Source organism: Galleria mellonella, unplaced genomic scaffold (assembly GCF_026898425.1).
Source record: "Galleria mellonella isolate WM207_F2 unplaced genomic scaffold, CSIRO_AGI_GalMel_v1 utg139, whole genome shotgun sequence".
NCBI lineage: Eukaryota > Metazoa > Arthropoda > Insecta > Lepidoptera > Pyralidae > Galleria > Galleria mellonella.
The window spans coordinates 11,123,648-11,138,299 of NW_026441995.1; the positions used below are offsets into that span (position 1 = coordinate 11,123,648).

General features: G+C 29.0%; 1 protein-coding gene across 4 annotated transcripts in view; it reads right to left on the reverse strand.

The window, feature by feature from the left end:
- The window catches only part of LOC113511563 (extracellular serine/threonine protein CG31145), a 108,776-nt gene that overhangs the window by 58,672 nt on the left and 35,452 nt on the right, over window positions 1-14,652 (reverse strand). For 3 of the 4 annotated variants that reach the window (XM_026895220.3, XM_026895195.3, XM_052903312.1), the window contains exon 2: window positions 6,686-6,718. Coding sequence is in view for 3 of the 4 variants with exons in the window: in XM_026895195.3 (XP_026750996.2) it covers window positions 6,686-6,718 (33 nt within the window). In the remaining variant the exon portion in view is untranslated. Of the gene's footprint in view, window positions 1-6,685; window positions 6,719-11,878; window positions 11,920-14,652 lie in introns of those variants that run through there. The other variant, XM_052903311.1, reaches the window with a different exon arrangement.

Consider the following 14,652-nt stretch of genomic DNA (forward strand, 5'->3'; position numbering starts at 1 on the left):
TGTTAAACTTCGCACTAAACTGTCATATAAAATGGGGTAGTCAAACATTGTATGTTTGACTTAGTTACCTTTATTGTATGTTTAAATAAGTCACTTTCATTTCTTATTTACTCGGTTTGAAATACATATTCGATTTATTTGATGATCCATCGTGAACATGACTATAGCATAACCACAAATTGTATTACATCTTGTATGCGTACAGAGAAATCGGGACAAAACGATAACGCAACAAGTTGCTAGAATATTCGAAATGTCGTGTACATTAGTGAAAATATAAAGCAAATCCACTGGAATAATATGGGAAAGCGTTCATCGTTTCTAAAAATACTTGTAGGGATCCCTACATAATACATAGGTTGAGCATTATACTAATTTGTTCTCTATTTTGTAAAAAAATCAATTTTGTGCATTTTGGTCGATACCTATTTCTTATTATAATCCGAAATCTAATACATTTATGTTTTGTTAGTTTTTCTTCTCCTTTATTGTCTTTCATTATCATTAAATCATTTTAATAATAGTGTTAAGGTAAACGACTCTGAAGGTTTTTTTTTGATGGGTGAAAATCCATCCAGTTAGCCCGTCATGATGAATTCATCAGGAATTAAGCATGATAGTTTTCAGGGAGAACCGCGAGGAGGTCGACCTGGTTGGGTATATTGCTAGCTATAGGATTCTCAGTCTCCATGACTAACAATCCCTTTCCCCTTGACTCTAAAGGTTAGAATTGGTTGCATAAAAGGAAGGAATAAAGGTGTACGAAATAATAAAATTTTATTAAATTGACGCGGCCCCGTGCGGTGGCCCTAAAACCATCGTAATTAAATGTCTGGTGAATGAGCAGACTGACTCGACTACATCCTCATCATCTTACCTCTCACTTTTACGCTGGGGTATATTGACCCCGCAGAGGGATATCTTCTCATTTTTATTTTTAAAATATCCTAAAAAATTTAAATCACATAATATCTAATATAATATAATTTACATATTTTAATTGTACTTCAAAAGTAATCTATTTATACTGACTACTAAACTAATTAATCTTGTAATATTTTATCTGAATATAACGTTTTATTTTGGACTTACATGTTTCGTTGTCCAAATTAATTAATCAGAATGTAATTCATACAGATTGACACGTGACAGGTTGTAGATAAACAATGAGATAGAAACTTCAAAACATTATAAAAATTCCTCATAATGGGTAATAAAAATATATTTACGATTGGTTCAAGGTCACCAAGAGTCAACAAGACATAAAACGAATTGCAAAATAAATTCTATGCGTCGCGCATCGTTGATGTGTTATTACAAAATGTTCGGGTAATATAAGGTTGTCCCTTTCTCATGTTTAACGCAAGAATGTGTTAAAAAGAGATAGATTTTGGATACAAGCCAGTGATCTTGATCACATAGTTCTTGACCCAGAGTTACATTTATAAAGAAAATTTCGTTCTATTGTTGATATTGCGTTTTACAATAGAAGACACAAATTTGCGCCAATTACTCACAATTGCTAAGTATATATACTTATCAAATACATTTTTTATACAATTTCCAAGATCTCTACCATGTTCATATCGTATCAAGCAAAAATAAGAAATTACTACAGAAATATCACTTTTATAAAGAGAAAACAAAAATCTTGAAATATACTCTTGCTGTCAAAGTCATGAGAAAAAAAAACACCAGTTTTACTTCTTTATATGAGTACTTATTTCTTACATTATATTCGAATACTTTGAACTGCCTTTATTAATAAGTGCATAGCACTTTAGTTCGTAAAAATAGGTAAAAAGTATTTAATTATTCTTCACGTAACTCATTATGTTTAAATTAAGTTTTCTTTTCGCTTTATAGTACTTATAAATTACTTAATTTTAGTTAAACAAAACATTATATGGGTAGGTATGTTTCATCAACTTAAATCAACTCAAATGATTACTAAGCCTTATAAAATTGCAAGTCCCTTCTAGATTACCTCGTGGACCCATAATTCCGCTAATACCTTCATTTAGAAGAACTGTTCTGGGTAGTAATTCTCCAATAGTAAGGTTCTGTAAAATTTTAAATAGCTGCAGTGACCAGGTCGATATTAATTTCGATACTCCAATTGCTTTTGTACGAAATATCTATAAATATATAAAATGAGTCGTGCTGCTGGATCTGCTTATGGATATGGTGGCTTTAATTGTTAGTTGTTAAGCATTTTAATAATAGTTGTAAGCTATATATATTTCTTACTGTACTTATTGTTATACATGTATCAATATATGCTGTGTTTGCCTATAAAAAATTGTTACACTTAGTTCTAAGCTCCATAATTGTATATATATTTACATTATTTTGTGGAAACAATTGTTGGTGTACCTCAATAAATAAATCAATTCAGGTAATGATAATAATTAACTATCTTTATAAGTGTCCTAAATATTTTTATAATTAGTAAATAGATTTTAAATAACTTTCATATATTTAGAGATATCTATTACAGAGCGACATAAAATAAATTAACATTTCTATCAAAAGTTATCCGACTGTCATTACAAATTCATTAGATCAACATGAATGAACTTACAATAATAAACAGTATATTTCCATAATGTTCAAGTAATATAACAAACACAGACTTTTTAAATAATTTATTATATGCATTAATTTATATTATATATATAACATTTACAACTCTTATATATGTTATAAGTTATTTTGTAAGACTTCATAAACATACACACATATTTAAAAATACAATCAAATAATTATATTACTTATATAGAATCACGCTATTTCTTTGTGAATGAGTATAATAAATAATTTGTAATAAATTATGTATATAATAGCTCTTAATAAGATCTTATATATATATTTGCAATAAATTATATATATAAGATCTATCATTGTTCCAAATTTAATTTGTATCCGTTTAGGTTCTTAAAAGTGTGATAATATTTCATCAAAATCGGAAACACACATACACAATGCCTCTAATAATAAAAGTGCCCGCTTGCACTACGGTAATCGCTTACCATTAAACAGAATTGATTTGTTTATTATATTGTTTACTTTAGTGAAACAAAAACTAAACTTCTCATATTTGCACCTTCATATTTATATATTAGTTATTGTGGCAATGAATTGTTCAATAAAAGACATATCCAAATCATACTTGATTTGGCACGCAATGCTACAGGTGTCTACGCGTCGCCGAGATAATTTCGTATGACGCGAGCACTCTGAGACAATTATCATTTCTGTCACACCCACATTTGTTTGTGATACACTGAATTCTGTATGTAGACAGATGACATGTAGTTCTAAAGCCGGAATTATTTTTACGAGCGTAGCAAATAACAAAATGTAAAGGAATTTATTAAAAAAAGCTGTAGTAGAAGGAAAATTTTGTTAAAAAGCTCCAGATAATTTTATTTTGAAACTTGTAATCGATATGCAAAATGTTAATTTGCATATTTAATTTTAAAATTTCGCGTTGTTGACACATATTTAAAAATAATAACAATAATTAACAATAAAAATTACTTGATTTTAGGCTCAGACTTGCGCGACGGGAAATCAGGATTGCGTTCTGAGAGTGTATTTAGTTTTTCGCATATTTATACGTAATATTCTATTCATTTTATACTAAAAGTATTAAAAAAAAAGGAAGGTTAGACTTAAAGGAAAGAATAAAAAAAATTAAAAAGTGTGAATCTAAATGTTATATTATTATGAATATACTTCATTCATTTCAATTAATTATTTATATACCTTTATACTTTAATAAAAGTAAATCACGGACTGATGTTTTGTATTTTCATTATATGATAAAAAAATGTATTTGGAACCGGTGATTCCTAATTTCCTCCATCGAAAACATTACTCAGTTAATCTCAATATTTATTGATAGACAATATTTTATAACTTGGCAACTGTTTAGTGTATTATTATATTTTATAGTTTCTAATAAAGTGTTAAAAGCAAACAAGCTGCCAAGACATAACGTGAACAACGATATCACAAAATAATACTGTGCCGCCTGTGACAACCTTCATGCGTTGCAATTCTTTAAGAATGATATTATGCATGATGCATCGGAAATTATGAATATACCTTATCGCTGTTATTTTCATTTCAAATGTTTGAGATTAAAATAACAATAACGTATCTGATCTATGCTAATAAAGGTTTGAAGGATATGACCAAAAAAAGTAGGTTCACAACTCATCCAAATATTTTTTACGACATTACTACATTAGGCGTCGCCTATATTTATAATTATTTTTGCGACCGATAGGATTTTTTGGTCTTCTATTAATTTTATGATGCAGTTACCTGCAGTCATAAAATTAAAAAAAAAATATTTGTTGCTAAGCAAAGAGCGGCTTGTTGCGAAACAAAATTCTATTTGTAAACACGTTATTCCGCGTTCTAAATTAAAATATTTACAGTATAAGGTATCTACGAGACCTCTCGTCGTTTATTAATGTATGTTATGATGTATGTATTCGCGGTTGAAGTGACTTTTTATGGAGTAAAATGTACTTACTAGTTTGCCAATATAACAAGCCTTATACGTATTGTCCGCTAATTCAATAATATATTGTACATAAAAACTTTGTTGGTATACATATCTACACATACTTTATGTATCTATATGAAATAGCAGTTTATACGGTACACAGAAAAGAAATAATACAGCAATATAATTTTGATTAGTTCCGATAAAACACCGTTCTTCCGATTTATGGGGCAAGTCAATAACTTTAGAGATTTACATGAATTTTTATGTTTTACGATACACAATAATATGAATCAAACATATCCATATATAAGTTTGACTTATATTAAATTATATATTATTATTATTTTAAATATTAAATTAACTATTCAATTTTCTGTCTAATATAATATTTTAAGAAGCTATAAAAGCAAAATAATGCTATGTATATAACAAAAAATAATCTTATTGTTATCTATTTGTTGACTAATTACAAATGAAAAGGAGGTTATATTTTAAGGTCCGTTTATTCCTGTTAATGAAACTCTCGACCTATACTCTAATTTTCGGCAAATCTCTATATTTCTTGATACGATAACAACTTTGTTCTTGCTACTTGATACAACTACACCTTGATCTTTCCACTCCATTCCTGCCTTCAATCTTACTTTCCATTTTAATTTTCATGAATTTATGTATTGTATCGAGCATTTCCACTTGTTTTCCCTTTTGTTTCCGATATAAAGTAAATGTGTATTAATATTTGATGAAACGTTAGTCTAAATTTATAGTCTCGACAATGTGAGAGTGAATCTCCTAGTTATTGGCTAATAACGTAAGTGTTCGTATGCTGTGATAATCATTTATTACAAATGATATTATAAATATTTAGTATTGTTTTGCATGCGGGGCCTGGCTTTTAAAAAAGATGCATATATATCCTTAAAAATGCCTTTGCGATATTTCACTTTTTAAATACGCCTGTGATTATAAGTGCAGTCTTAATTAAATTAACCGTTGCTATCTTATTGGGTTATTCACATAACAGAATATTCTCATTCAAAATTCATTACGCTAGAATAAATAAAGATGTTGTTATAATATATTCAGTTATATTTTTCGCACGCTTGTAAATGAACTCTTGCGCATATTCGGAAGCGGAACAACAACGATCACGCGATGTTATAACTACGAGTATATATATATAATACCCTTGTTTGTTGGACCAGTTATTTTTGTTGTCTCTAGCTACTGTAAATCTAAATAGTTCTTAATATTGTATGGATGTATCTTTCTGTCATATCCTTTTTAGGGTGAGCGGATAAAATAGAATGTTACTCTAATAATTTTTTTTGCTTTATTTATTCATTTGATCTAACGCCCAGTACTATCTAGTTTCAAACAAAGCAAAATTTATAATATGGATACTAGATCACTGATATGTCACAAAAAATGTACTTAGTCATGCATTAATACATTTTTTGTGAATACAAATATTTCTATTATACTAGGATCAAATCTCAACCATCGAATGAATGAAATTCAAGAACTTTGGTGATGTAACTACATCACATCATACATCACCAAAGTTCTTAAATATTATCTAATCTAAGCACGTACGTATGGTTTTCTCAAAATAATTGCATAGAAACACCACATATAAGTACATTTCAGGCGCGGTGACTGCACTATTTTTAAAAAGTCGGAAATACGGTTACCGTTTATCGACTGACGTGCTCCAAACTGTCCACCTATCTAATGATACTGAAGCGACATATAGTTCATTGTAATTCGTGACCACTGATATAGAACCGGTCACAAAATGCCCAGTTCTAAACAACCTGTCAATTAAGTCCAGGAAAGTTGACAATTTCACGTGTGACTGCACAGTGGCCGTTATTTTTTTTCCACGTCACTGCTAATGATAAATAGATACAGTTTCTAGTTAGAAAAAAATATGTGACATATTTTTTTTTCTAACTAAAAACTGTAAATATTCACACTTTATTCATCTATATTACTAGACGTTAATTGAAAACACTCACGCAAACTGATATTATACTAAAACTTATATTAATTAGATTAACAGAGTTTGAAACCGTATTATGTGAAAAATAATTTTGTTTTCATTGTGATGTATGAATTCATTTTATACTAAAACAAAAATATGTGTTATAAACTCACTCTAAACAGAAGTATAGTGCAGCTCCTAAGTTCCTGAAAAAAAAAACAATATAATTTTTAAATACATTTCCACAAAGACATCGTACGTTACGTTAGTACCTACATGAACGCTTATGGAGTGATTTCAGAGAAGTTAATTAGGAGAAGTAACATATAAGTTGTAAAATTAATATTTTATTGATATAATGTTTAAAGTCTGTATGTTGGAATTAATTACGAGTGAAAAGGGCATTTCTAGTATGTACCGTATCAATTAATGATAAGGTTTCTACGATCAGCAACAAGCACGTGACATATCTAGCGTAATACATTGTAGGCGTCTTTAAATAAAATGTGCTAGTATTCTTATACATTATCGTATAATCTATTGTGTGTATATTAACAAAGAAATTAATATATCTAATAACATACGGTAAGCTGTCTAAAAAATAGGAGTAAAATAGGTTTCTTATATAAAAATTTATCACTTTAGATAGAAAAAAATATAAAATTTAATAAATCTAATGTTATTTTATGAAAGTTCATATTACAGATTGATTAGCATAACATATATAATAACAACAACCTGAGATTTTATGATGAGATACTAAATTCTAGACAATACCAGCATAATCATGATATAAATTCGTAGTTTATTATTAATGATATTGGCTCTAACCCAAGGTTGGATCAAATTGATTTAATATTCCAACAATTCATCTATCTAATAATGTCCTATAATTATAGAAACACCTTCGTCACATGCATCCGATCTATTTCCAGCTATTATTAAAGATTAACCATGCAAATAGGTAATTAAAATCAATATGACGATATTAAAATATTACATACACTTGTAACAATAAATAGAATATAAGATTAATTATAATTTAAGGAGAAAAATAAATTAACATATAATTAAAGAAAAATAATATGATCCTATTTATATCTTTATTAGCTATAGTGAATTATTATGTAAAATATACTATATCTGTAAACTAAATTTTATTCAAATTTGTTTAGTAGTGTAGTAACGTGAAGCAATAACAAATATCTATCTATACGTAAATCCTCACAAACTTTTGCATTTATAATAGTAGTAGGATTATCATTTGACTTAATTCAAATGAATACAATAAAAATCGAAGATAATTGCAATTTACAATGTGCATAATTTAATCTATTCAATAGCTTGCTTTTTATCGAATTTGATCAATACGTATTAAATATTTAACGATGCAAGGCTAAACAGGGTGGATCTTAAACCACTAACCTCTTTGTTTAATTCCGTCAAATAAATTAAACTGAAGAACTCTTAAATCTTTGAGACGGGATAAAATTAAATTGCATATTGTTTCAAAAGCCCATTAATATATTTTTATTACTGATGATGGTTTAAATATAGATTAAGAAAAGATTAAACCAGAAATTAAAATAGCTACAAATAAAAACATTAATGTATTGTAAACTCTAAATCTTAAAATATAATAAATTGCTTTTATCGGTCACTAATGGAAGGACCTTTTTTTAAGTAAACAGAAAAGACGGATACTGATGGACAAAATAACGCCGTCGTTACTTCCACAGTTTAAAAATGAAGTTACATTCAATACATCATCAATATCAGAATACATACTATTCGAAACTATCAAAAGTTTAATTTATATTGTATTACATTTTACGATCATTTTAAAAGAATTTTGTTATTGACCTACTAATGCATCTCGCATAATATTATCAAAAACTTACTAAATATTTTTTATTGTTGCTTTTTTTGTTTTTCATTCTTTTGTCTCTTTTTACTGTGTATGGCTGTATTATGTGTATGTTTGAATTGTTATTTGTATGTTGTAAGTAATGCAAATAAATTATCTATTTTATTTTTAAACGATGTTGTTATTGATCGATTATTCTATATTGGTAGACCTTTTCATTTAGGCGATGATGAATTGCAATTTAAGCAAATTGGAGTAGAAGCGAGAATAAAATGAAACTGAATGCATAAATTTAATTCTTTTAAAGTATCTTCAGTAAAAATAATTAAATTAAAGAAAAAGATTTATCACGTTTACAGTTTGAAGAAATGAAAATATACAACATTATTTACAAATAAGATATTATTATATCAGCTGTTAACTGGCTACTGCTGAACATAGGCCTCTCCTTTGGGGGATTTATAAATAATAAATATGTATCCCTATAACTTATTTAAAGTTAATTTAAGGTCGACCTGATAGGATATATTGCTAGCAATGGGGCTGTTAAACCCTATTACTAACAATCCCTTTCTCCCATCCTTCACTATTGTCCCGCCATCGTATACCGTTAGCGCAGACGGAATTACCATTCCATTATCATTCATTAAAAAAAAAACTCATTTAAGGTACTGTGAAATAGCACTATTACTTATACTGTGTCTAAGATGCCTGTCAATATAAATGCACAGAATATTAAATAGTGATAGGTAGTGCAGCCAAACCTTATGTCATTTGCCTTGTAGCATAAATTAGAAAATAATGACTCTAACCGATTTCATTTCAATCTTAATGGATACAAATAGGTATAATGAACAGACTAGAACTGTTCTACAATTTACTTGTCACTAGCAATATGATAGACTAGAATTGTGTTCAATTGTACATTAATATATATTGCTCGATATGTAAAAAGCCAAAAACAGTGTAATATTTTAATTTTTCAACTCCCAAAAGAAAAAAAATTCTCAAATTGTCTTTATTTTTTCTTTTTGTGAATTATTGTGATTAGAGTAAAGCTTTTTGCAATCAAATTTATGTTCCCATATGAATTTTATGTCTGTGGAAAAAAACTAATTATGAATCTATGTATTGCTAATAAACGCTTTTACACTTTAAGCTTAAATATTTTCTAACTAATAATATGTCTACGAGACATCATATCAAATACTAAATGATTTTTCACAAATAATATTAAGGAAATGACTTCTTTTGCAATTTTGTTTCATTTTCAACATAAATGACTGCATTCGATCCAACACAATATAATAGAGAAGGATATTGCCTTTTATATCACAATCACTTTTTTGCAAACATTTCCGTATATCTCAAGTAATTTCGGCAAAATTTGCTTGTAGGTGGGTATGTAATATATGTAGATATGGGAATTAATATAAGTGATAGTGAAACCGTCGAAAATATTATTTATTTGGTTACATTATAAGTAGGTATAGTGTGTGTACAGTAAAAGTAAATCGTCATTACGGTATCCAATCACCAGCAATGTTATTAGGTACCTGCTAATGATCTCTATACTAACAAAGTTCGAAACTCCATTCAATTAAAAGCTAAATATTAAAATGGTTTCGGTTATAAATATTGATAGTAGCAGTAAAATGTCAATAAACAGCGAGCGATCGCCATTAGGATGGTTGGTGGAGTGACGGAAGTAGAATCAGTCATTAAGGGAAAAACATTACAAAATCAAACACAAACTTGTACACTGACAGAGCTGGAAACTTCGCCTAATTGCTGAGAAGTGCTCCTTTGAGCTACTTAAATACACCCGGCGAATAAAATGCGTAAATTACGAGCCGAAGGAAAATAAATGGCTTCGTTTTAGTATTTTAAATGTTGATTTTACAAGTAGATTAACAACAAAAAACAGCAACTTTAATCATTAAAAAAATATTGATACTAATAATCTTTGTATTCTTATTTTCACACTAATAAAACGCAAGGACAGACGACGAAATGAACGTGGAATCGTGTGTCTACATATAAAATTGTCAAAGTGGATTTGCCGCTTGCTCCAGCAAAGGAGTAAACACTGACGATTTTGAAAGAAAAATATCAGAATTATGGCAAAGATATCATGTAACATACACATAAAAAATACAAGCAAATAGGGAATATCCTCCTTTTTGATTCCTTTATAAAAATTGTATAAAATTGTCCTCTTACCTTAACAACCTTATAGTTGATGCTTACAACTTGGGTTCCTTTGATAAGTGAGGCTTACATATGTCGACCATTGACCCTTATTATATATTGTACTGGTATATAGCTTTGTGTTTATACATCCTTTTTTACAAGCTTTTAATGAACTTACTTTTATATGTAAATATTACCGATTAAAATTAATATTTAATTTTTGCTAGCATCCCATTCTTCTGAAATTTGGTATACTTTAGTAAGTTCGATGACAATACAATGCTATGGCACCATCGAGCTGTTCTAATGATATACACAAATGGTAGCCATTGAAATTCATTATAAATATTTTTGGATTTGTTTTAATTTATTTCGACAAAAACGACAGTCCTGTGTGGAGCTCAGAGTTGGATGATGCAGATTCTCTATAAGGGTTTGATTTAAAAAATATTTCTAAACACATTTTTTATTTTTTAAGGTATCCTGATTACAGACCTTGAATGCCATGCCATCCATTTTTATTTAAATATTTTGATTATAAAAGTTAAAGATTTGAAAACATCTTATTTACATAACTGCATAAAATTTTATTAAATATATTAGCAATATTAATGAATTAATACAGATAAATAAAACATTAATAATATACTATTAATGAATTAATACACATATAATTATAAATTTAATCTTTTATTTATCTATCACATTATACAAAATCAAGCCACTTACATTTCAATTAAAGAAATAGCAAACAGTGGCCTTTATATAATTCAGTCAATGAAAGAATTTCAAATTAATAAAATTTAAAATAACTTGATAGTGACATTGACCCCGTAGTAAGGCTAAGTTACAATCATATATTAATATTAAGCAGGAAAGTAATTAGTGTAATTATAATTAAATTTTTCAATAACGTATACAATGTCACAGGATCTTTTATACCGATAGCAGAAAAAAAATTGTATTAACATATTAAAGTTATAATCTTGATTTAATATGTTTTGTAGTTACAAGTCCATATAATCATGTGTTGTGTTTTAAGTCAAATAATAATAACCTTTCTATAATAAGAAACACTTGGTATAGTATTGTATTTCTTAAGTGATATGTATATTATAAACGGTATTAAGTTGTTATTTGACGCAATTTATATTATATAGCCTGTTTCAACAGAATAGAATTTATTAAAAATAAAAACATATTGACTCAATAATACGACAGTCTTTCACGTTGTTTACACATATTTAAATACACTATCAGGACTTAGCGCGATGAAAAATTTTGAGGGAAAATAGTATTTACATACCTGCTTCTTTCTTGCCGATGTTTCATCTTGAGTAAGCTACATAACCGGAAAGTTCTATCAACCGAGCATCACTATTATCCTCGTATAGTATATGAAGCAATTGAAATTAGGAAACATCCAAAAAAAATCAATAAAGAAGATGGATATAGGCTTTCAACAACAAGGAACCCAGTGATTCGTACATTGAAAATCCGTTATAATATGTCTAAACGCAGTATGAATACCGTGAGTGCGATGTGCAGGGTGGCTCTTGATAATAATGGTGATAATGTGAGGGTACCTGAAGAGACTGCGCGGACTGCCAGACGAAAACGCCGCTTACTTCAATTCTGTCATGACCACGATGTAGTGCAATCCAACTTTGAAACGTCGACAATAAAGAAAGTATATAGGTACTATTTACTTGCAACATTTTTCATCGATCCCGATAGTGTATTTAAATATACGATACCCTGCTGATTTATTTAATAATTAATTGAATATATTGATTTGCTACTAATTTCATTTAGAGAATATTTCTGTGATAATTTCAACAAAACTTGGATACCTAATCACATTATAATCACGAACATCATACGTGATTTCATCACAAGTTAATATGTTCTTATTATTATAGATAAGTATATTTTAAACCACAAAAGTATTGAAAAAAGAAGTTTTTTTTTTTTTTTTTTTTTTTTATACAACTTAGAATAGCAAACAAGCTGACGGCCCACCTGATGGAAAGTGGTAACCATCGCCTATAGACATGAGCAGTACCATGGACATAACAGAGGATACTGTTTCGCCCATGATACCCCCCCATGCGTTGCCATTCCTGAGGACTCAGGTGTTATTCCTCCGTACCCAGTAAATTCACGCTATATCCCACCCTTCAAACCGAAACACAGCCATGCAAACACAACTGCTTTACGGTTGAAACACGAATGGGACAGAGGTACCCAAGCAAGCGACTTTTGTACAAAGTCTCCCTCTGGTAAAGTGATTTTGATTAGATTGCTTCTAAAAATTATTTAATAAATCTAAATGAATAGTATCTGCAACAATGAATTAGAACTTTTTCTAATAATAAATTTTTTTTACTAACCATACCCACCTAGTATTTTTTATTGTGTGGTAATTTAGATTATTGTTTATCTGATTGAAAAAAAAAAGTACTATAATTATAATGATGCTTATCAAAGGAACATTCTACAATTTTAGTTGTGAAATAACACAATTGAATTAAAAATAATTAAGCAAGATCTTATTCTGCACCAGCTGATATGAGAATTGAAATGGGAAATATTTCTACGAGATTGTCTAGAATAGTAACTATTTTAATATAACAATTTTACATATAATATCATTAAATATACCATAGACAGGTTAAAAGAGATCTGGAAGTAAAGAGGCTTTTATTAAGTATTAATAACTGTTAGACATCTTAATTAAGCTATGAAGGTAAAACGGTATATGTATTTATAATTTTAAACTACTTAGAAACAATAATATTCTGGTTTATGTGTATAAATAGTACCAGTTACTTGCCGGTTACCGCTGCCAAGGTCGTAGACAGGTTTGTTATTCGCGTCACACTTGGTGACATTGCGAGAAACTGCATCCCAGACAAATTCATTACATTAGCAATGAAGGACCCTTTTTACAAATATGGCATGTTTATAAATTACTCGAGTCTGTTCCCCGACAAGTAGCGTTTTTATTTCACATTAATGACAAATAAGCCAAAGCCCACCTGTTGAAAAGTGATTAATGTCGCATAGAGACGCGAAAAGAACCATATGCGTAGCGTTGCAATTAACAGTTACTTATCAAATTGTCAAATTAAATTGTTAAATTGATAATTGTTAATTATCAAAACAATACTACCTACAATATGATTAATATAACATTTTTCTTATTTATTATTATTATTTCTAAACTGTTAACTGTCCGCTGCTAAACATAAGCCTTTGTTCCTAATGAAAGGAAGGTAGAAAAAAGAAGGAAGCCTTCTTTCCTTCCTTCCTTCATAAAGGGAGTTTTGCTAGTGATTGTTACGCTTGGCAGGCGAATTGGCAACCTCAATTAGACTTTTAGGGATGCTGCTGCCCATGTTTCACTCTCCCTTAGTCGCCTCTTACGACAGCCACGGGAAAGGAAAGGGAGGCCCATTCTATGCCGGGGCACACATTTTCTTATATATGACTTTTATTATACTAATTTTATAAAGAGGAATGTTTTTATTGTTTGTTTGTAATAGATTAACTCAGACACTACTCAACCGATTATTTTTCTATTTTATTATGGCAACAATTTTTAAAAAATTAAAATTAATATTATCATTATCAATGAGTAACATAGCCATATATAATTTTCGAAAATTCTATCTACACGTGCGAAACCGGGCCGGATTACTAGTCAATCATATATTGCATGTTCATGATGAATTTACGGTAATAGCTTTTATTTGCAACTTATAAGAGGTTACCATTTAAAAACCTATGTTGTTGTCGATTATTCAAGCTATTATGCTTGACCTATTGTTGCTTCAATTTATTTATACTTCAGAATATATCGATTACTTTGACTGTTCTGCCACATCAATACCCCAAGTATAAATTACGTACCCATTAAAAAGTAATAGCTAGTATAGTATTATATTATCTGTGGTTTTTTTGTGCAACTTAGAATAGCAAACAAACTGACGGCCCACCCATCAAGTGGTAACCGTCGCCTATAGACATGAGCAATACCATGGATATGTATGAGGACACTTTATTTAATAAAAAAGG